Source organism: Molossus molossus, unplaced genomic scaffold (genome assembly GCF_014108415.1).
Source record: "Molossus molossus isolate mMolMol1 unplaced genomic scaffold, mMolMol1.p scaffold_m16_p_7, whole genome shotgun sequence".
NCBI lineage: Eukaryota > Metazoa > Chordata > Mammalia > Chiroptera > Molossidae > Molossus > Molossus molossus.
This window is the reverse complement of record NW_023425401.1, coordinates 31304782-31328978: the sequence shown is the minus strand read 5'-3', so window position 1 is coordinate 31328978 and position 24197 is coordinate 31304782. Positions and strand designations below refer to the sequence as shown.

At 44.0% G+C, this 24197-nt stretch overlaps 1 protein-coding gene across 2 annotated transcripts in view; it reads right to left on the bottom strand.

Annotated features, from left to right (window-relative positions):
- Positions 1-24197, bottom strand: part of SLC25A13 (solute carrier family 25 member 13) — a 188821-nt gene that overhangs the window by 59334 nt on the left and 105290 nt on the right. The window contains exons 6-13 of one of the 2 annotated variants that reach the window (XM_036247320.1): positions 24032-24178; positions 22057-22195; positions 20726-20819; positions 20401-20485; positions 16101-16185; positions 15461-15619; positions 2063-2115; positions 171-251 (exon numbers count right to left, since the gene is read on the bottom strand). In XM_036247320.1, the coding sequence (XP_036103213.1) occupies positions 171-251; positions 2063-2115; positions 15461-15619; positions 16101-16185; positions 20401-20485; positions 20726-20819; positions 22057-22195; positions 24032-24178 (843 nt within the window). The remainder of the gene's footprint in view (positions 1-170; positions 252-2062; positions 2116-15460; positions 15620-16100; positions 16186-20400; positions 20486-20725; positions 20820-22056; positions 22196-24031; positions 24179-24197) is intronic. The other variant, XM_036247321.1, reaches the window with a different exon arrangement.

Here is a 24197-nt window from a genome sequence, read left to right as displayed (position 1 = left end):
TCCAGCTCAGGACGGTCCGCAGGCTAGGAGCCGCCCAGGCGCCCCAGTGGACTCGGCCTTGGACAGGATCTGTGGTTGAACAGAAGCCGTGGTCCACGCGTGTTTACCACGGTGTTGGCACGTGGGTGAGACAGAGCTTGAGACTGTGGAGATGAGCAAAGGGTACTTACACAGCCTCCGGCGAGAATCTCTGCGGCAAGTGGGACCGAACCATCTCTGTGCATGAATTTATCCCTCACAAAGTCATTCACCTTGAAGAAAAACATTTACAGAGGCTGATGCAAAATATCAAGAAAGTCATTAAACACATACCTCTGTAAATATATGTTACTTTTTTCCGTCACTTTATGTTAATCATAAACTAAATTCAGGATCTTAAAAGAGTTTGAGAAGTGCTCTTAATAGCATATATGTAGTTTTTTAAAGGATATATAAATATATATATATTTCAGGGAGAAAAAATTAAAATGTCGATGGCTTATAAGCCCAAAATTCAAATATGTCTTGCAATTACAATAATATAGACATATTGACAATAGAGAAAAAAAGTGAAAACATACACTTTATAACTTAAGAACTGCTTTATAGGGTTTGATTAAAAACCACTTGCACCCAGCCAGTGTGGCTCAGTGGATTGGGCATCATCCCATGGACTGAGAGGTCCCGGTTCGATCCCCAGTCAGGGCACATGCCTGGGGTTGCGGGCTCAATCCCCAGTAGGGGGTGTGCAGGAGGCAGTTGATAGATGCTTCTCTCTCACATGGATGTTTCTATCTCTCCCTAAAAAATCAATAAAAACATTAACAACAACAACAAAAACCCACTTGCAAGTCTTGTAACAAGATTTAATCTAGAATAGCACCCATAATTGAGACAAATTTGGCTGAGGCTTTTCAACTTAGTCAAAATTCAGTATCTAAAAATTGTCTCAAGGATTCTCAAAGAACATCAATAGCATTAATTAGGTAAGTATAACAGTCTCAAAATAGTATGCACTACAAGCAATTTTAAGGATCAATCATATATTTTTGGAAGGTATAAGCCAGAAAACATTAGCTGCCCCAAGGTCATAAAATAAGATAGTAGCTCAGCCAGTGTGGCTCAGTGGATTGAGGGTCATCCCATGGGCTGAGAGGTCCCAGTTCGATTCCCAGTGAGGGCACAAGCCTGGGTTGCAGGCTTGATCTCCAGTAGGGAGCATGCAGGAGGCAGCGGATGGATGTTTCTCTCTCACAGCGATGTTTAGATCTCTCTCTTTTTTCCTCTCTCTCTAAAAAAAATCAATAAAAACGTATTTTTTAAAAAGATGGTAAAAGAAGAATTCCAGGTACCAAGGCTATGCAGCCCAATCTAAAAGTAGAGCTTAACTTTCTGGGCATCATGTCCTTGGTGATGTAAATGCAGTATCCATCTGTTTCACACACTCACTGACTACCCACCATCGGCCAGACGGGAGCCAGACACTGCAGAAACGGTTGGGTGAAGGATCAGCTTCAACTAGAGCTCAGACCCCTCAACACGTGGCTTTGGCAAATGCTTAAAGAATATGCCCTAACCATGAATTCTGTGAACAGCATGTGTTATTGAATGAGTACATACTTTGGAGTCAGAAAAATCTGATTTTGAATCCCAGTTTCCCACTCACGAATGGTGCAAACCCAGGTAAATACTTAAACCCTGTGGGTCTCACTTCCCTTGTCTGTAAACTGTGGGTCATACCTGAGAGGAAGACAGTAACAGGTAATGCATGCAAAGTACTTAATGTGGTAGGAACTGAAGGAAATGTGGCTGCCGCCGCCGCCAATGCTACAATGATGAGGATGATGACAGTGGGGATCATGGTGGTGACCGCCAAGAGTCTTGTTCAAACATACCACCGCATTTTTGGATGTTCAGAGTTAAACGGGGGGGGGATGAAAAGCTGAGTGTGGTGAGGGCCCTATGTTCAAAGCAGTCAGCAGCTCCGAGGAAATGCCAACCTGCTGTTTCTCATTCGAATATCCACGAGTTCCTGAGTATGTGCAAACTCCTTTAATAAGAAGCATCAACTCAAAAGACTTACTGTAAGTTTTATGGCCTTCTCTGGGGCGACTCCCAATAACTGTGGCAACAGACCTAAAAAACAACAAAAAGTAGAAGCATATTAAATAAATTAGCATTAACTACACAAATTAACAGCTCTAAAGAAGGGGTCGCCATCTAAAAATGGGGGCAATCTCTGCTGCAATTTTCTGCTATTACCTTTAATGAGAATACTCAAAATGGAATGTGTAAGGACTAATGTCTGACAGCCACATCAGGCCCAAGTAAATGCCCTCTCACATTCTAGATCGTTGGCACATTAGGCAAACCAACAGTATTAGTGATATAGGAAATCTCACTCCACAGCAAGTTTGCTCTTTTCCCTCCTGCCTCTTAAATAAGTGAACTTCAGTGAATATGCAACATTTCCCTAACACTCTTCTCATCCCTCCCACCCCTAAATGCCCACAGTTCAACCACTCATTCATTCATTTAGCAACTAGGACTAAGTGATAAGCACGAACAAGGTTCTTGCTCTGACAGGTCTGATGGAAGGAGGGAGAAGCCTTTCTGAAGAAGCAGCCATTGGGGAAAACTGCATTTCAGGAAGGGGAACAAACAGGGCAAAGAGAGCAGAGGAGGCAGAAGCTTGGTGTGCTCAAAATGAGGGAGGACAGCAGTGTGCCAGAGCCCACGAGGCAGGCACAGGGAGAGGTGCGGGAGGGGCCGGTGCTGCAGCCACATGGCAGGCTGGGATCCTGAGCTTAATGTATATTCTAAGTTAGATGAGAACTGCAGGGTTTTGACCAGGAGGAGAGTGATGTGCTAATTAATCTTTTATTTTATTCATTTTTGTATCCTCACCCGAGGACATTTTTGCATTCATCTTCAGATAAAGCAGGAGGGAGAGAGGGAGGAAGAGAGAGAGAGAAACATTGACACGAGAGAGACACATCGACTGGCTGCCACCCAAACGACCCCAACTGGGGCCGGGGACAAACCGCAACCGAGGTATATGCCCTTAGTGGGAACCGAACCCGGGCCTCTCTGGTCCGCGGGCTGACACTCCAACCACTGAACCAAACCGGCCAGGGCTAATTCATCTTTTCAAAAGACCACTGAGCTGCTCTGTAGAAAATGAACAAAACACACTGGTGTTATGTGTGTGTGCGTGTGCATGTGCGTGTGTGGAGAGGACAGTGTGAAAGAGAACTGGGTTGGACTGCCATTGCTCAGGTGTTAGTGACCAGCTCTGTGTTGCACACACGGGGACGAGTGGGAATTAATGAGTCAGCACAAGGGGAGGTGTGGCTTTGGACAGGAAAGGGCGGCTTCTAAGAAAGGCAGCTGCATAATAGTGGACCTAATCTCTGTACTAAAAAATGTTATCATTTATTCTGAGAACATCAAATCAAAGTCGGATGGCTTTTCTTGGAAACACACAGGAAGCTAATGCGCAGGATGGAATCTGTGGTTCCGTGTGTCATGCTGCTGTCCCGGAGAGGGGCTGCACGGTGTTATCCTCTGTAAGTACAATTTTCTACTGCAGCCTCTTCTGAGACCAGCCCTGCCCACACCTTGCTCCTGAAGCAGCGGCCTGTGGCTCAGAGTCACCAGATCGAGCGCTCTATCAGCCTGCAGATGTGTTCTACTGAGCAGCATAAGGTTTCAAACACACAGTGAGCTTATTGTAAAGAGACAGATCTGAGAGCCCTGCTCCAGTTGGGTGAGGCTCCGCCCCTTTATTCAGGACCCAAACATCCATTCCCCAAGGTGCTCACCAGCCCTGAAGCCCACACGGCAGAGGATGAGTGCCAGCTGCCTCCGTCACTTTTCTCACTATCGACATCGTTTCTCTGTGCCTGTGGCTCTACAACAGGGGCAACTAGAGAGGCCAAGAGAGCTGCAGGATTTTTTAAAAAATGAGAGAAAGTTCCTTTACTGTGGAACTAGATGATGACGAGCATGCTGATACTAATGAGAGTTTTCTTAAAAAACAGCTAACTCAGTGGTTGAGTGCTGACCCATGCACCAAGAGGTCGCCAGTTCGATTCCCAGTCAGGGCACATGCTCAGGTTGTGGGCCCGATCCCCAGTGGGGGGCATGCAGGAGGCGGCCAATCGATGTTCTCTCTCATCAATGTTCCTCTCTCTCTCGCCCTTCCTCTCTCTCTAAAATCAATAAAGAAAAAAAACTATAAAAAAAACAACAACAGTTAACATTGTTCATGATGTGCCAGGCACCATTTTAAACATTTATGAACTCATTTTATCCTCACAAATACCTTACAGACAGGAAACTGGGGCATACAGAGATTGAGTAATTTGGTCTAAATTAATCCATCTGGTAAATGGTGAGACTGAGATTCAAACCTAGACCCCCCCCACTCAAAAGTCGATGCTTGTAGACAACGCTCACCTCTGGCTGTGCCTACTATGCAAATGTGTGACTGCCTCTCACACCCAGACTCCTCTGTTCCCTTACACGGCCTGCCAGGGTCCTGTAAACATCTGCGTTTGCAACATCCTGTCAAGGCAGCGTATGGCGAGCCTGCTTCATCCCCAGCCCCCGCTGACGGAACAGGGGGAAGGCGCCTAAGAGACACATGGCCAGTGATTTCAGCAACCTGGGCCCCGTGTCCTGGTTCCAAAAGTGAAGCTAGCCAATCAGAATCCTCCTCCAAGGGTGGGGCAGAGTCCTTAGATGTGGTAAGCCAGTTAGCACAGAGCCACGGACAGAGAAGGTACCACATGGAGCGGGGAAATTGGCTGGTTGAAGCCACGCCTGTGTCACTGTCATGAGGAAGGAGAAACCACGGATCCGAAAAGGAAGTGGGCTGGTGGACTGGAGACACCAAAGACAGAGGACACACAGCTCATGGAAGGTACACAGGGGAGGAGCTGGCCTTGACCATCTTCTGGCTCCACGGGGGCCAGGTTCAGATGAAACTCCTGCCCTGGGATCACGGTAAGATCTCTGCTTTCTTTCTCCCAAGTGCAAACTCGTACCACAAGTTCCCCTGTGCTCGGCTGGCTTGAATAGTGCTATGCTCTTTATCATCTAAATGAACCAAAGCAGCACAGAAAATGTGAAAATGAAGCCATCTGGGAAAAGCCAGTGCTCTTATTCCAAGTGAGCATTCTCTCCTTCTATACTTCCATCGCCTATAACAGAGGTTCTCAACCTGTGGGTCGCGACCGCTTTGGGGGGAACGACCCTTTCACAGGGGTCACCTAAGACATAACAGTAGTAAAATTACAGTTATGAAGTACCAACGAAAATAATTTTATGGTTGGGGGTCACCACAACATGAGGAACTGTATTAAAGGGTCGCGGCATTAGGAAGGTTGAGAACTACTGGCCTTTAACATTTTACTTATACCTCATAATACAAGATAATACGATCTCTAGAATAGGATACGAAAGGCATTATTACTTTATGCAAGAACAACATTAATTTCTACTTGTAAGATGTGGGAATATGCTGTTGAAACGACCTCTTAATATTTACAATTGACATTTTGCTCTCTGCACCCAGGTCAAGTGCCAAAATGTTAAGTTGAATATTTACTTGTTAGATGTATTATTGTCATCATGAAATTGTAGACCAAAACCATGGATGAAAGCACTGTGATTTCAATGATGATCTCTTGTCTCTATAACTACCCTGTGACTGTCTTTTTAAATGACTAATAAAAACCAGCCCACAGAGCCAACAACTACAGTGTTAGAGACGATCGCTTCAGCCAACCTTTTACGCTATTGGGATTTGTCTTCCTCCCTATAAATTTAGCAATGCACTGTGAATGGCAAAAAAAAAAAAAAAAATCAGAAGAAAAAAAGAAAGAAAAGGATAACCATGTTTTTTAAGATGAAACACAGGGTGGCCAATATTTACTTGTTCAGCAAACATTTACCAAATGCCGGGCAGTGTGCGGTGAACACAGTAAGATCCCCGCGGTCCACTGGCAAGATTCTCAGTTGAGAAGAAAACCCAGGCGTCGGTGCATGCCATAAAGGGGACGGAGCACCTGGGCACAGTGGTAAGTACCACAGCGCAGGGACATTAGTGCTCTGGGAACACAACAGACAAAACCACTTGTTCTGCCTGCAGGGGGAGAAAAGCGTCAAAGAGGAGATGCTTGACTTGGATCTTTAAAGATAAGCAGAGATTCACTGGGGAAAAGAGACACGACCAGAACAGAGGGCAAGATGGTCCAGGCAGACGAAAGAGTATGTGCAAAAATCTCAAGATCATGGCGCATTCAGGGCTGGGGCAAGACCACTGGAGGCTATGGCTAGACCACAGACATCATAACAAATAACAGCGGCAGGGATTATGACGACAGGCAGCAACTGGGGGCACTTATTACATGCCAGGCACTTCTTTCTGCTCATGTGAATCAACACATTCAATCCACACAACAAGTCAATACCAGTAAGTCAGTGCATGTTATTTCTGCCCACATCAGCAGATGAAGAAACTGAGACAGACCTCAAGGAGCCTGCCCAAGGTCACTCAGCTGTCAGAGAGAGGGACGGGGTTCCACTTAGGGGGTCTGGCTGTGGGGGCGCTTCTTCCTGGTACACTGTACTGCTTCTCTCCTAGGCCACACTTGGACCAAATTCTTTTAAAGGAAAGAGTAAATTTCAAAAAGTAAAAGTTCTAGAGGCAGGTGAAGGACAGACAGATGGTAAGCGCAGGGATAGTAATCAGGAGGTTAAAGTGATCATTGGAGGCCCCCAGTTTCACCTTATCTATTGTATAACTTCAACTCGGTAAGAATGAAACCTAAGTACAAATCCATTCCTAAGGCTTGGGCCGGATGCTGGCACTCAGGGGGTTACCAGGTGAGTACCATTCTGGTAGTGAGTACCCTGGCTCAACCGGGAAACAAGGTGGCTGTGGATGGCATTCAGTGTCACTACAGATGTTGGCCTGACACCACTCATCCTGAGCTAACACCCTTTGGAAGGGGCTTTGATCTGTGGGACAATGAAAAGTCACACGGTGGGAATTTCACTAACCCTCCTGGTCCCTGGACTGCAGAGGGGGGAGGGGTAGCGAAGGGCTCAGCAACGCCTGAAACAGCCCGTCTTGCTAAGGCACTTCCACACTGAAGTCTAAAGCACGTATATGTTTGACATCTGGGTAACTCAGCAGAAAAATCAGGCTTCTCATATAAGATGTTTCTGTTGGGATTCTGGAAATTCATTTTAACCATTAGAAACAGAATGGATGTGTGTGTTGTTTCTAACTTGTCAAAACAGCCGTCTTTTCCCAACTGCCTCCAGTGAAATTTATTGGTGTGGTTAGTTTTCTAATCTTCTCCTTTGAGTGCAGCTCCATCAGCACATATGGCAATGCTTCCTTGGCAAACTGTAGCAGAAGGTCGCTAATGCGAGAAAAGATTTACAGGGTACAATATTAATACCGTATTTTGTCTTCAAATTTCATGGGGTGGAGATATAAATCACACTATCCCCTGATTCCAGTCCCGTGTGCAACCCAGCGAGAACTGAGCGAGAGGTGTGGGGACTAAGCCCACACCAGGAACCCCCCACTTAGCTTCACACAGCACCTCAAAGGCAGCTGTGTGCCGGGCTGGAGGGCTCCTATGATATTATTTACTGAAAACCTCTTTAGAAGAATATTCTAGAATCTCAGAGTTGGGAGATATGGTGAAAGAAGCTCATTAACAGAGCTGGCCTAATTAAAACAATCATTTTCAATGGCCTGCAGCAAAATAAATGGTTTGGAGCGCGGGCTTTGGAGGTAGCCAGATCGGGCCGCAAGCCTCCGCCTGCACCTCTTTCACACTCAGTGACCTCGGGGATGCTATTCTTTGAACTCTGGGGTCCTCTCTGGTAAACCAAGGATGCTGATTATGATTCACTGGCTTATGATGATAATTATAGGAGTACATGTATATAAAGAGCCAGACACCATTCACAACCTAAATCATGTATTAAAAATGTGCTATTCCTTTCTGCCTGTCTGTTCAAGGTACATATCTGACTCTCCTGTTGTTTATAAGAGGCAATACAGCCTGAATAATGGTCACAGTCCAGAATCAGGTAAGGGGTACAGATGGTCCCTGACTTATAACTGATGACTTGACTATGCCGAGAAAGCAATACACACTCAGAAACCGCCAGGCCAAGCTATGATGTTTGGGAGGTTAGATGTATCAAGTGCATTTTTGACATGAGATATTTTCAACTTACGATAGGTTCATTGGGCTATAACCCCACCAGAAGTTGAAGGGCATCTGTATAATGCTGTTTCCATAGCATCAGGCCCATCCTTAGAGGGGTGGTCCCTCGGCAGTGAGGGCACAGCTGGTCTGATAGCATCTAGTGGCCCTGCTGACTTTAGGAAAAGATAAGGAAGTAGCATACCTTCAACTACATATATATATTTTAAATCCTCACCTGAGGGTATTTTCCCACTGATTTTCAGATAGAGTGGGAGGGAAGGAGGGAGAAAGAGAGAAACAAAGATGTGGAGAGACTTATCAGCTGGTTGTCTCCTGCACAACCCCAGCCAGGACCAGGGATCGAACCTCAACCCAGGTATGTTCCCCTGACTGTAATCGAACCAATAACTCTTTGGTCCATGGACCAAGGCTCTATCTGCTGAGCCAAACCGACCAAGGCTCAACTATGCTTTTAAGCTAAAATAAAATGTTTCAGTTAAGAATGTAAACATTTCTCAACCTCTGACACTAAGCAACTATTCACAGTGTAGTTTCTACTGAATGGCAGAAGAGAAAGGAGCAGAAGAGGGTAGAGTCTGCAGCCAGGCTGCTGGTTTTGAGTTCTGACTGCTCTGTATCAGCTGTGCAATTGTGGGCAAGTTACCGATCTCTTTGCACACCTTAGTTCCCACATCTATAAAAGAGGATAAACGCAGAACCATCTTCATGGGTAGTTTTAAAGACAAAATGAAGCCCCTGGCCTGGCCAGTGTGGCTCGGTGGACTGAGCTTCATCCCATGAACTGAGAGGTCCTGGTTCCATTACCAGTCAGGGCACGTCTGGGTTGCAGGCTCGATCCCCAGTAGGGGGCGTGCAGAAGTCAGCCAACTGATGTGTCACTCTCACATGGATGTTTCTCTCTCTCCCTTCCTCTGTCTCTAAAAAGTCAATTTAAAAAAACATATTTAAAATGAAGCCCTTAAAACAGAGCTATGTATATAGTAAATACCACAGAGTGTTTTTTGTTGTTGTTATTTTTATCTTCACCCTCACTACCATCATCACTATCCCCCCCATCCTCCGTGGAAACCAGAATCTCGCGGCCAAGCAGCCTGTTCCATGTCACTAACTCTGCGGTGACCAGGCAGTGGAGCCCGGAGCAGAGGTCAGAGCTCTGTGCCCACAACGCTCAGCTTTCCCCGTTCGCTCTAGCGGACGTATTACTGCTCCAGGTTCCTTCTCTGCTCTGCACAGGCACTTCTTCCAGCCCAGACAGTTCCAAACTCCCGGGCCCGACGCGCACTGGGCCAGCTCCCTGCACTGCCTGGCCCTTTCGCACGACACAAGGATGGGACTATGTGTGGGCATCCACGTCATGCCTCCTCTCCCTCTCCGGGTCCTCAGTATTAGGCTCTTTAGAACAGCAACGACACTGAATGTCCGAGCCAAGCTGCGGTGTGACCTGGCGAACAGGTGAGAGTCAGGGAACCCTCTGGGCATGAGGCTCAGGGAGCAGCAAGCAGCCAGGGCGAGGGTGATGGTCCGCGGACCACTGGAACCACAGTGCAGCAGGAGTCTCAAAAGACCATGTGGAACAAGCAAGAGCACAGATGTGGAGGGGCCAGAGCAGGGAATAAACTCCCTAACGGATGCAGCATTTGTCTCAGGTCAAAAACAAGCTCAGGTGCGGCCATCCCAGCCTGGAAAAAGGTAGCTCAGAGCATCAAAAATGGGGGGAAGGCATTCAGGGCAGAGACAGGCAGGAGCATTGGGCAGGGGAAATTCAAGCGTAAGATACCCCTGTTCCTGTCGCTAAGCCACATCCAGCACTTTTTGTGTTATCTAGTTTCAACCCGGAGGCAGCCCCTCGATGATGTTACATTCTTACCCTCCTGACCTCACCCCTGCGGCCGCCACACTTGCCCCCACCGTCGCGGAGAGCCGTCCTCGCTGTCAACAATAGATTAACCTTCCTCCGGGAGCTATCAGCGCCCTGCGCACCCTGCCTCACAGCTTTTATTCCTGCTCCTGTTTCCATGGCCGTCTCTCTTCACTTGCTCAAGCATTCTTTCTTCCCTCCGCCTCCTCCCACTTGTCTGTCCGCTTTTGACTCATATTGCCCCTAGGCACCCTCCCAACTATGCTATCCCCTTTCCCAGCCCGCACTGCTGTCGGGGTTCCACCCGGGGTGACTACTGGGGCTGGGGGTGGGGGTGGGGGCACAATGCAGATAGTAAGATTTAAGTGCTTCTGTATCTGGGTCCAGTGTTTTACTCAAAATGGTCCAGAACCATCTTTTTTCTTAGCTCTGGCTCAGGACGCCCCTGGGAGACGGAGTGTTAAAGCATGGTTATGGCCTAGCAAACACAGTTCTTCTGATGCCCCTACTTGGGGGCTTTCTAGAAGTGAAGATCATTGAGGACAGGGATCGCACCGTCTCCTTCACTTTTTCACCCTGGTCTATGGCTCCTGTCTGAGCCCTGGTGATCTTTTTTTCTATCTAAACTATTTCCTGGGTACTGAGGTTTGATCTATGTCCCTTGTTGTGGTCTCAGCAATGGCAGTGGCTAGTTATAAACTGTCATTCTTGAGGCCTGGAACTAACGTGTTCATTAATCTCTTCTCCAGGCTCCATCCAGTTCCATCTTTGTGTCCCCATTCCCAGGTTTCTAAGCTCACCCTTGTTCGCATTGAGCCCTTTCAAGCCTCAGACAACACTGGGACCCACCCTAGCTTGAGTTGGTGTTTCCTTCGTCTCCTACCTAAATGCCCTGTGCTCAGCTCACCTGGCTCACTGTAGATTTCTAGAGGTTTGGTTACGCAGTTCACGGAATGCCCACGTCTTCTGTTCATTTCTGTTTGGTCTCCTTCGACCAAATATCTGCCTTTCGGTCTTTTCACAGTTTAATACTCCCCCCAAAAATGTGCAGACATTGGCCAAGAAGACAAAACTCAAACCAATTCTGTTCCCATCAGGAGCTTTGGTGGACATGCATGGATACCCCCATGACTCAGAAAAGTCCACAGAGTCACTGTAGTTTGTTCCAAGATGCATGGGTTCTTCAGTTGTGCAAAACAGAGCTGTAGAAGTGCCAATCTTTTTATTTTGGTGCTAGAATTTTCCATTTTATTTTTATCCACAAGAACAACACAAGAAGAAATCTCACTGAGGGCCATACAATTTGGATATTCCCTTCCACAGAACCATTAGCCACAAGAAGAGACTTGGCAGAATATAGCTATCCGACAAAACTTCCTTCTAGAACCCACACGTATCAATAACTTCCTGAGATATCACCACAATATCCTCTAGATGTCACCTTGAGAACATTCCAGGATGGAAGACAACTGTTTTTACAGTCAACGTGAAATAGACACATTTAACACTTTGCAAGCCTGGATCAATGGGCTTATTAATCAGATTTTTTTTTGTTTTGTTTTGTTTGGCCAATTATCTCAAAGATAAATAGTGCTCCAAATTAAGCTTAATTTATAAAGCAATCTAATTTCTCTTTCTGACAGATTTTCTTTATGGCTTCTCCCTTCAACAGAAACAAAAATCAAAACCTTCCTTTAAAAACTATTTCTCATGGATCCTGATTTCCCTTGAATCCATTTTCACCCCAAGGTCCTCCCCAAAACATTTTTCCAATTTCTAAAGCTACTCATCCCATTATCTAAAGCACTGAAGGGAGGAGAGTGTAGCAAAGCTTAAAGGCAGAAATTAGTTATTCCCAGAAGGTTAAGAGCATTTCATTATGGATGATTACCCAATCAATTGTTTTTCTTTAATATGCCAAGCCCAGAGCAGGCCAATAACTGACTCGCTTGGTCATGCGATTCATTCAAACCAAATGAGCTGTCAGGTAATTCATTAAGGATTTTAGACACCTGAGTGCATTAAATCAATCTGAAGACTGGGGAGGAAACAGAGAAAGACTTTTACAAGTGACTTCAGAGAGCTCTGGATTATCTCAGGTGTTTTTTCCCTTCATACAGAGAGACTTAGCCTGGGGGCCTGATTTTCAAAAATTACAGAAAAACCTAGGAAAAGCAATCACTTTCAGTAGCCTCTGTCACAGAGGTTTGCAGAGTCAGTCTCATCGGATTTCTAAGGGGATCTTTTCTAACCACCAAAACCTAGCCTCCCAAAATAAGAGACTTCCAGAGACCAAGAAGCACAAAGAATAAGACCTAACTGACGCACAACACTGAGATCACATGTGGCACTGTGAGGCACAGGACCTGAAGTCTTCTGAGGACAGTTATTAACAACCCCAGTCTGCGCTGTCAGTCTCCTTTGGACTAAGGGGCAGCGATTCGAATGCGCTCCCTGGACAGGACTGGGTAACTTCCAGGCTTGGGTGTGGACAGATGCTGGCCACAGCTGGAAAGAGGAAAGCAGAAAAGAACCTGTGGTGGAGTGTTGAAGGGGTTCTTTACAAATAACGTGCATTCTCGTAGTTCCATGAGGACTTACTTCTCAATACAAGAACTGCTTCCCTTTAGCGATCTGTATTCTTTTTAGAAAAAGAAGAGAGGGAGAGAGATGCTTATTAACCTTGTAATAAGAACACATGCTTCAGGGCCAACTGCCAACATCCCCCCCACAAATATACATAAAGATAATGTTAAAATAGAGAAGGGACCTCACTTATGCAACATTCCCAAATTATACTATTCAGAAAATATTAGCAATTATATATGTCTTGATGCAGAAAATTACATGTTAAGCAAAATTCCAGAACAGGAAAAAATATGCTCAATATTTCGAAACATGTTTATTAATTAGAGATGTACTCTGACACCTTCTCAAATATTGCTAGGTGAAGCGTTAACAGCAGCAATTTTAAATTCTCAAAATGGAAACTTAACAGTTTTCCCCAGGAATAATAACATTTTTAAACAATAAAATTACACTTAATGAGAAATTTGTAGTCACAGAATCGCATGTAGTGTGTTTTACAGCTTGACTGTATACACAAAGGTTAGAATACTGATCCTCAGAAATACTTTAGGTCTTTTTTGTTTCTTTAATAATTTTTTGCTAGCAATGATGGTTTCCCATTTTCATGAAATCTTACTCTTGCCTGACAATAAGCATTTCCACGTACGCAGTGATATACAGTTATTAATTAACGATGATGTGTGAGGCACTAAAGGGAACAGGTCCCCAGCCAATGAAGAATAGGAATAAGTCATTTATGAAGCAAGATGGCAAATCATTGTTTTAGACCTGAACTGTCGATCATCAGTTTGCTTTCAAGAGCCACATTACAGAAGAGAGCTAAACAAAGTTTTATAGTAAATCTTTTGTTTTAAAATCATCTACTAGGAAAAAAAAAAAAAAAGAAATCAGGGAGAAATGAACACAGGTGACTTTCCTGAACAAATCTCTTTATATTCACACTCTACTTATCATCTTCTGAGAGATGACCCCTGAGGGTCCAGGGACCCAAAACAGGTTAGATAAATGGCTATTCCTAAACCAAGGTGTTCAGAGCCAGCCTCCATCTCTGTCACACATGCTGCTCACTCCCTGTCCCCTGAGGACTTGCAACAGTCACTCCTGTCTCATAGCTGTAATGATTCCAGCAGCGGGGCTGGTGGGACGGCCCATGCTAGCTTAGCACTCAGTGCGCAGGCATGCTCTAGGCTGCTCTGTCCACGGGGTCAAGAGGAAAGGTCAAGGAAAGAAATGCAGATGCAACCAAGAGTCAAGACCTGCCAGGTGTGGTCAAAGGGCTGGAAACAGGACTCCAAATGAAAAACAAACCAGATCAACACACGGACATTAAAGACATCCAGCAGGACACAAAGTATTTCTCACTGTTCTAAAGACACCCTTGACATTTACTCCAAGACCAAGGAAAGCCCATAAAAGTAGTTCGTGAAGCAACCCCGAGGCGCGGACATCTATGCGACTTGAGGTGCGAGCCCTCCCTCCAGAAAACAACCCAGGAGAACAGGTAAGGAATCGCTGTGAAGCAGGAACTGTGACATTAACCTTGTACTACTTGGGAGACATTTCATTTGCCAGGTTTGTTGTCACCAAGAGGGAAAAGTATTTCAAATGGAAGGCAGTGACCCTGTAAGGGTCATCATCAATCAGCTGGGGTCAAAGACCTCCCCAATTGTCAGAAGAGGCCGGGGTGAGAGAAAGAGGGCAAAAAAAAGATCAAAAGGCCTTTGATGGGGGTTATCCACTACACAATAGAACCTGTAAAATGGAACTTCTCTGGAGTTTGAAACCTGCTAGTTTCTAAGGTGAGAGATTTCAAGAGAGGTCTTTTATTTTTAAAAAAACCTGGGTGCATAAGATGAAGACTGGAGTCAGCAGATGGCAGAAGAGGCCCAGAGGCACAGGTTTACCTGGCTGCCAGCTTCAAGGTCTGTCTCTGCAGAGCACTAAATACGATTTCCTTCTTCCAGAGCAGGCAGTGAGGGGGAAGGAGGGAAGACCCTGCCAGCTTTGCAGTTGCCAAATGGCCAAGTGGCTCAGCTTGACCTGCCTTGCGAAATGCAGATACACTGGCTTCTTTCCTTTGGGGATGGCGATCCCTAAGGGAGTGCTTGGGAAGCACAGCCATGCCTCTTCCAGCCAACGCCAACGGAAACGCAGTCGGGGCTGTGGGATCCTTTCTGTGAGCGATGCCACACTCCTGATTACTGTTCTCACTGCTTCACGAACCTGAGATGATTAAAGGAGCAGCTGAGTTCAGAAGGCCAACCTGGTTAGAGTAGTGTGTGCATCAGCTCCATTGGGTGCAACGTTAAAGGAGGGAAGGAACAACCTGAACTCAGAAAGAGGCAGTACAGGAGGGCTCCACCGAACCCTTGGTCACCCGCCTGACAGACTTTCCTGTGCTATATTCAAGGAGACTCATTAATCCCAGTACGCTCCCTCCTGTCCCCAGATGCCTTTCCCTATTAGCTGGTGAGTGGAGTTATTTCAAGGACACAGACAATATGGGCTTTTAAAAACCTCACTGAAGATGTTTATAAACATAATTATTTTAAGAAATAAAACATACAACAAGCAATATAAATAGCTTTTGGATTATGGGCTGCTTTGATGAGCCATTCACCAGATGCCTCCAGCCTACTCCCATTAGCATGGATAACTGAGAACGTGCTGTATTTCCATTTTAACGCAGTCTCCCTAATACACTGCAGGCATGCAGATGGAAAACCAAACTATTACTTTATCTTACATGAATTTAGCACATGGCACCAACCTCTATATAGTCCAAAGAAGCCTTCATAGCGTAGCACTTTCTTAAAACAGTCAAAGCTGTTTTTATACATAAGTTCTCCCACGAAAGAGCCAGTTGATCGCTGGTTCTGCATTCGAGTTTTGACAAGATCGATAGGATACACGGCAGTGGCTCCCACAGCTAAAATCAAATGACACCAACATTTCAGAAAGAATTAAAATCTTTCAAAGGAAAAGGGGAGGTGGTTCAAGTCAAAGAGAAGACTGACCCCCCCCCCCCCAAAAAGTCATTCTGCATGTACAGATTTTAAAACTGTACTTTCTATACACTTAACAATTATGGATTTACATTCGAATGAATGAAAGGCCACAGGACGTCAGAGTTTTAAAAAAGCACATCCCTACAGTCTAACCTCCGAGTGAACCTGTCTTTAAAACGCCTATCTGCAGATAAATTAGAGAAAAAAAGCCACTTTGAAGTCCCCGATCATGGGCAGACAGGGGAAATGTTCCCTTTGCTCTCGTCCCATTTCATAGGTCCAGACGGTAATGGCTTAGGGGAGACTAGAGGAGGTTTGTCTTTAATATCTCAAGATGGAAAGCCAGAGAAAAAAGTAAGAGGAATAATAAAAATGAAAACTTGGCACTCATCCATGACTTACCTCCAGCAACTGAGCCCAGACCAAATCTGTAGGCCGACTCTGCGACCTGTAGGAGAACTGGACGGGACGAATCGATGGAGGCCTTCTTTGCGTGCGTGGGAAATGGAGAGCAGAAAGACAGGAGACAGAAAAAAAGACAGAATAAAAATGAGCACATATTTTTAAAAATTACCCTCTGGTTTCTAAAATCATGATACAATTAAAATGTCAAAGAGGAAGTGGGTTAGATTCAGTGTTTTTTTATTTTTAAAAATTTTAATCCTTACCCGAGAATACATTTTTTTCATTGATTTTTTTAAAGAGAGAGGAAGGGAGAAAGGGAGAGAGAGAGAAACATCGATGTGAGAGAGAAACACCAATTGTTGCCACCTGTACGTGCCCCAACCAGGGATCGAATACGCAATCTAGGTATGTGCCCTGACCTAGAATCAAACCCGCAAATTTTTGGTGTATGGCACAATGTTCCAGCCAACTGAGCCACTAGGCCAGGGCTCAGTAAGTTCTGATTAATAAAAAGTTATTATTGCTGTTAATGTTTAAAACATTGTTTTGAACATAATGAAAGCCATTATACCAAAAACAATGTTATGAACACTGGAGGATATTCTTCCATCTATTTTCAGATAGAGTGGGGGGGGGGAGGGTGAGAGAGGGAGGACAATGGGGGTGGGGAGAGAAACATGGATGCGAGACACATCAATTGGTTCCCTCCTGCATGACCCAGGCCAGGGTCAAGGACCAAACCACAGCCGAGGTACATGCCCTTGACCAGAATCGAACCTGAGACTGTTTGGTCCACAGGCCTACACTCCAACTGCTGAGCCAAACTGGTCAGGGCTGTTAAACCCATTTTCAATTGTTCAAGTCTCATCAGTGATCAAAGAGACAGACATACATTGAAAAATATTAATGAGACACCATTCTTCATCAATCAAATTGGGAGATTTGGGATTTGTTTTTGTGTGTTATTTATTTTTTTAATCCTCACTTGAGGATATATTTCCATTGATTTTTTTTTCAGACAGAGTGAGAGAGAGGAAGAAAGAGAGAGAGAGAACATTGATGTAAAAGACACACAATGACTAGCTGCCTCCCACACGACCCCAACAGGGACTGAACCGCAACTAAGGTATGTGCCCCTGACCAGGAATCGAACCCGTGACTCTCTGGTCCGAAGCTGATCCTCTCACCACTCAGCCCAACCAGCCAGAGCTGTTTGTTTATTTTTTAATGGCAACAGTCAGCCTGGCAAGAGTTGATAAAAACAGGGCTTCTCAAATCAGGTGTTTAATCAAGTGTAAATGGAAGGGAAACTTGGCAAAACTCACCCAGTCCCTTAAAAGGTACACAACTTCTGACCCTACAGTTCTACTTATAAAAAGAAGCTAAGAAAAAATTGTGTAAGTAAACAGGATCAAGATACAAGAATGTTAAAAAGCAGTACCGTTTTATAAGAGCAAAAACTGAGAATAACCTAAATGTTCAATAATAGAGGACTGGTTAAATATAGTGTTATAGCCTTAAAACAAAATAGTATGCCACAGATAGAGTAAAAGAATATTTAATATTAAAAAATGTTCCTAAGGTATTATAAGTCAAAACATGTTAAAAAAGAATATGGTGGGTAGACTGGTGTTCATGATCCATAATCTTTAAAAAACAGTGTTAAAGACTATGTGTAATGCTATTTTTTTATTAAAATTATTTGTGGGTATGTATACGCACATAAAAATAATACTAACATTTTGGATACCCCACTACCTAAAGATAGTCAAAATATTTACAGAAGTTACAGCTAGTTGATTGTATTATGGTTTCTTTCTCTTTATTTGTCCATCTTTTCTAAATTCATATTTCAGGCAATTCAGTGGTCTTTGTTCTCTGTCTACAGAAGTCAAATAGCAATTTTATATGTATAGAATTATCAAATGAGGGTGGCATATAGTTAGTGCTTAATAAATACTGGTTGAATGAATAAAAGCTTTCGATAACATTTGTTTTTACAAAAGCCACAATAATTAAAATTGGTGAACAATGAAAGTAATTACTAACCCCAGCCATCAATCCACTGAATTTTAGTTGCTAGCATTGTAACACAATTCTAATACAATGAGGTAATTTGAAATCTCTTTCAATGTCATTTCACTAAAAATAGCTTTACTTAGCAATATGCATCTGTAAGAACATAAAACATTTCTTCTGCAAATTGCATGGGGTGTCTCCAACTCTATTCCTGTACAGACGGACATCGATAGTAACCTCACTTTGACAGACGCATCGATAAGAAAGATACTGTTTTACCTACGTGGATATGAATATGCAACATGAATGAACAAACAGAACAAAACAAAAACAGACTCACAGAAACAAAAGTCAAACTGAGGGCTGCCAGCAGGGAGAGGGATGGAGGGGCGGGAGAAAACGGTGACAGGGACCGTAGTCCACAATAATGTGATAACTTTGCATGGTGACAGAGGGTCACCAGACTCATGTGGTGACACATTGTAAAGTGTATAAATGTCGCATCACTACGTTGTACACCTGGAACTAATATAATATTGTATGCCAACTATCATTTTAAACAAGACCAAAAAAATGCAATACTGAGAAAGGTTCTGGTATCAAAATAACAAGTGAAAATAAAAATAACAGGGTGGGAGGAACCTACCGCTATCACTAGCTCTTCATTGAAAAGATGGAATAAATGAAACCCCATACTTTTATTGAACTTTTCTGAAGCTAGAAATGTAGCTCGCTCATGAAATGAGAAAAGAAAGAGTCCTCCTCCTGAGCGCCCGAGTTGAGGATGAATGCTGGCCCTGAGCCTACCAGGTGGCTAACCTCCGCTGCTTGAGTCTGTCGATGTGGTCAGGCTCACTGGGGTTCACGGAGTGAAGACTATTCCAGGCAGGGCCATTGTGAATTGCTCTAAACCTCTAAGCAGCAGCCAATCATTTCCCACTGTAAAGCTCATCCACCCCCTCTAACCCTTTCCCGGCCAGTATCACCAAGCACCCGTCACAAGCTCTCCAAAGCTGCAGAGGGCTTGAAGGGACACACGTGGGCTACCCCTGCCACATGGAGAGCAAGAGGGGTCTGAAAAATAGAAATAAACAAGAATCCCTGCTTTTTCTGAATCCCCGGATTTCTACCCCAACTAGGAGCCTAGAGACACTGGCAGGCAGTGCTTCAAAATCAAAGGGAGGAGAGAGCAACCTCTGCACACGATTACAGTTTTCTCTCCTGCACTCGGGGAAATCGGCTTCCTCTTTTAACAACGGCCAGCTGGTTCTCCAGAGGTGCCTCGTTAGGATTTACTGAGCACACGCCCACCACTCTGAGTTACACGCTGCACACAAGGCTCGCCACTGCGCTGGGGTGGGAAGGAGCTGAAAGGAGGGGTCCTGGCTCCAGGCCTGCCAGTCCTAAAAATGTAGCCCGCATCAACCCATTGTGGTCACACTGGCGTCTCGGTGCAGACCCAGAGCTCCAAGCCAAAAACTGTTAAGTCTCACAGGATTTGGAGATGGCTTTGCCTTAAAGGATCTCTTTTTCTGAAACGACTCTCGTCTGGGAGTGGATTTATTTTACAAACATCATGTAAGGACAACCGCCCTGTGGAGGCTTTGATTCCCTAATCCTGATCTATAGAAAGTTGAGCAAGAGTTAAATGAGGAGGTCCCCAGGTCTTAAGTTTCTGAGTCCCACGACGGCAGGAGATTGGTTTCTGTTAACCATAAAATAAAATGTAGCATTCCTCAAATTGTTTCCACATAACTTATGAATCCTTTCACGGAGAAAAGAGGTCTAAAAGCCTTCAAACTATGACTCCAGACTAAACAAAATTATCTCATTTTGATGCTCAGAACGGCGGAAGGCACGGCAGTCAGGCAAGGCGCTGACGAAGAACCTCCGCAGAGCGAAGGTGGCTTCCGTTTCGCGACACACGGCTCTGCTGGGACAGCGACAGGGAAACAGGGCCCTGCCCTGCCCCTCTCAGCTGGGGCTCGGAAGAAGGATCTACGATCCGTGTGCGCAGGGTTAGGTTTCCAATGCGGTAAGGAAAGCACCTCACGTTTGGGGAGAGAAAAAAAAATAAACAAGCAAAAATGCCAACCATCTGTTCAACAGAACATCCCCAAGTAATTTCTCTTTTCAACCTTTTGAAATTGTCTGAATTTGGGGTGCAAAATGGAAAACGGGTAGGTCAGCCACCAGCGTCAGAAAGGCAAGGGTGAGGGAGAAGGGGCCAGGATCCTGCTAAAGGAACACCAGGAAGCGCGTTTGTTTTTCTGCCCACCTGCCTCTGGGCCTCAGCCAACTTGAAGGGCAGAGTCCCCTCTTCCAGAGGGGCAATTCGTTCAATGTCTGCTAAGGTCATACGTCTGGAAGGGAAAACAAAACAAAACAAGAACAAGCAACAACCAAATGCAAGTTGATGAAGAAAATGTACATTACAGAGTGGTAAAGCATTCCCTGTTCCGTTTCCCGTATCTCAGTCATCTTTAATGTGGCTTCTTTTTCTCCCAGTTTGCTGCCCTCCTTCCTCCTACTCCCACCTCCTAACCTTCTTTTATTAAGCTAATTAAAAAAAAAAAAAAAAAGAAAGAAAAGGGCCAACTTACCCCCGTGGCTCGTATAAATCTGCTAACTGAAACAAGATGTCAACTTCCATGGGTGTAACCTGACCAAATTTCTGAGCTGCCAGAACAAACTCCTCTGTATGGAAAGAGAGTTAAAAAGGGAAAGATTCAAGAAGGAATAGCCACTAAATGCAGCCCTAACTCAAGGCACTGGAATGAGGGAGCATCACAGAACTTGATCATCATCAGGCGTAGAGTTCAAGTCAATCCCAATAGGGTAAGAACTGCTGCAGTTCTTCCATTCATTTGGGAGGACTGTGCAGATGAGTTTCTCTCACACTGACTTTAAAGTCTGGTGTCATCTGAAGACTCTGGATAAATGACGCAGGATGTTATTCAAACTGCAGGTCAGAGAAAACTAGGAAGCAGATATGAAACTTCATATGCACAGGTCCCAGGAGGTAATATTATAATGAAGCTTGGAATTCCTAAGCAAATTCTCTGTTTAAAAAGAAAAAAATCCATCTGGCCGGTGTGGCTCAGTGGCTGAGTGTTGACCCATGCACCAAGAGGTCACCAGCTCGATTCCCAGTCAGGGCACATGCCCAGGTTGTGGGCCTGATTCCCAGTGGGGAGCATGCAGGAAGCGGCCAATTGATGTCCTCTCTCATTAATGTTTCTATCTTTCTCTCCCTCTCACTTCCTCTCTGTCTAAAATCAATAAAAGAAGAAGAAAAAAAATCCACCCTGGCCAGTTTGGCTCAGCGGTTAGATCGTTGGCTCTAGGACCGAAGTTTGTGGGTTCGATTCCCACTCACAGGCATCTACCTGGGTTGCAGGTCCAATCCCCAACCCAGGTTGGGGTCATGCAGGAGGCAACTAATCAATATGTCTCTCACATTGATGTTTCTCTCTCTCTCCTCTCCCTCTCTTCCACTCTTTCTAAAAATCGATAGAAAAATATCCTCACTTAAGGATTAACAATAACAAAAATCCCATTAAAATGCTGGTATCTTGTTCTAAGACTGTAGATCAATTTACACTGTCACCAGTACAGATTTATGGAATTCCTGTGGACTTTCGAAGACTACTTTAGAGGGGCTGCTAACTTGCTCAGGTTCTAGCAAGATTTGAAAACATTTAAGAAACTTTACACAGTTCCCTCAAAGATTATCTTTGGTTTATTTAAAACTTGCCAGATTGTTTTGTTTGCTTTTGTTTGATCAAAGGTTAGAGAACACAAACATACCATAGGGTTAATATGTGTCAATAAAATAAAAAAATCTATAATAAAACTTCTTGTTGCCTTCTTCACTGTAATAATAATACAGCAAGATACTTGCAGGTAAGAACTCAGATTTATTCTCACTCACCCTTAGTCACCTCTACATCTTTCCTGTTGCCGGCCAAAGTGCTGTAGATCTTTCTAATGAGTTCCATGTTGTTAAGGAGCGAATTAAATCCATTAAAATAGGAGAAACTGACTTGATGGGATGTGGTACCTCCAGCAGCCTCAAATAAGTTGAAAATAACAGAGGGGAGAATAAAAACAAATAAATTATTTATAGAAGGAAGAAGATGCAGAAGTACAAATATCAAATGCTAGTTTTGAAAGTAATCAGGAACGCATGTATAAGAAGAAATAGCCATAAGTATTTTTCTTTCACATAAAAAAAAAAAGCTATAAATGATTTTTAGAAGTAACTGCAACTAATCATGACCAGAACTTGTACTTGGAGACACACACAATCCTAGAAAACTAAATAAATACATGTGTAGGGTTATAACAACAGGACCAGTAGTAATTTACAGAGTTCAAATTTCCATTGGAAATGTTTTATAAGTTTGTTTATTTCATCTAATGAGCAACTCTTAAAGGCTTAGACATGCAAAACTATATTACACACATGTGTGTGCTTATACATGCAAAACTATATTATACCAACACATACTATGAAAAGTGGTCAATCATATATTAATATCATGATTTGTCATGTTACTTATGAACTAGTAATAAATAATCATTTATATACAGACTCTACAGAGGTAGGATTTCTAGCAAACAAGCGTATTACGGTAAAATTATGAGATGTCATATGCTTTGATGGGGGTGAGAGTGGTCAGAATTCTGATAGTCAAAATTTGTAAGAAACCATATTTCTTCACAGGGGACAAGGGGAGCAGACAGCATGTCCATTATGAATGGAACTTCAGTTTGGGGGTTTCAAATTCTATCCTTCCCTAACAAGGCAAAATATTTTTATTAGGAAAGCACTTCTTTATAAGGTAACAACCACATAAATCTTCACTTGGTAACCATTTAGAATAGCTGACACGGAGTTTAGAACGGAGCAGGGAAGGGGAGGGGGCAAGAGAAGGAGCTAGATTAACAGAGCGCCCGAGTGAAAAAGGCCTTTTCACAATGCCACATTTCCAAAGGGAGGCACCAGGGGAAAAAGGAAAAGGAAAAAAGAAACGCTAGCCTAAGCTCCTGACTATGGTCAACACTGTGAGAATCCCAGATGATGGTGAAAACACGCAAAAAATCTTCTCCCTGGGATGGACAGAAGAACAGTTAGCATTGTGTAAGGATTCGCATATCTAAGCGATCATCAGACTTATCTAGGAAGCTTTAGAATTAGATTCTAGGGCTTCACCACCTGTAGATGGTGAATCGGTAGATGATCTGGGAAGAACCTTAAACTCCATATTTTTTATAATTAACCACGGTGCTTCTCATGCTCCATGACCAAGGCTTGGGAACCATCCCACAGAATGTTCCAGGACCCCCTCAGGAGCCAGGAGGTGAATAAGGAGAGTGGCTGGATATCCACCAGGATGGGAACGTGACACAGGACAGCAGGGCCCCGCCTGTCACATGCACCACTGTCCCCTCGCACACGCGTGTTGAATGAACAGGGAAATATAAGATGTGGAGTTTGTGTTCTCTGGGCCTCTTAAATATATCTACGCACACAATTAAAAAATGGTGTTTTGTTTTTTTTTGCTTTGGAGAATAGATAAAAGCAAAGACTAGCATTTGACACACCTCAAAATATAAAGCAAAATTAATATGTGATCATAAATCTGTTTTTCCTTTAAAAACAAAGAGTTAATACATTTTCTTTAAGATATTCCATATTGTCCAGGTAACAAATTAAGTTACCCACTAAAACTAGCCAAAACATACCCTGTCTTTAACTTTAGTAATATATGTGATCACATTAAGAAAATGTTTTAAACAGAAAAACCTCTACATAGTATGTAAGAGTTGTTCTTATAATCCCCGATTTACTGAGATCATGCCAGGTACAATAAACTACTTCATTAAGGCAAGTTACAACTTACAGCTACTAGACATTCTTCTACAAAAGGTGTCAGGACGTGGGGGCGGATGGTGACCATGATGTCTCGGAAGTCAATGGCTGTGACTTTCCCGGTCCTGGCATTGTCCCTTTGCACAAAGGCTTGCTTTGCGTGCTCCAGCTGTATTTCCTACAAATAAAGAAGAGAA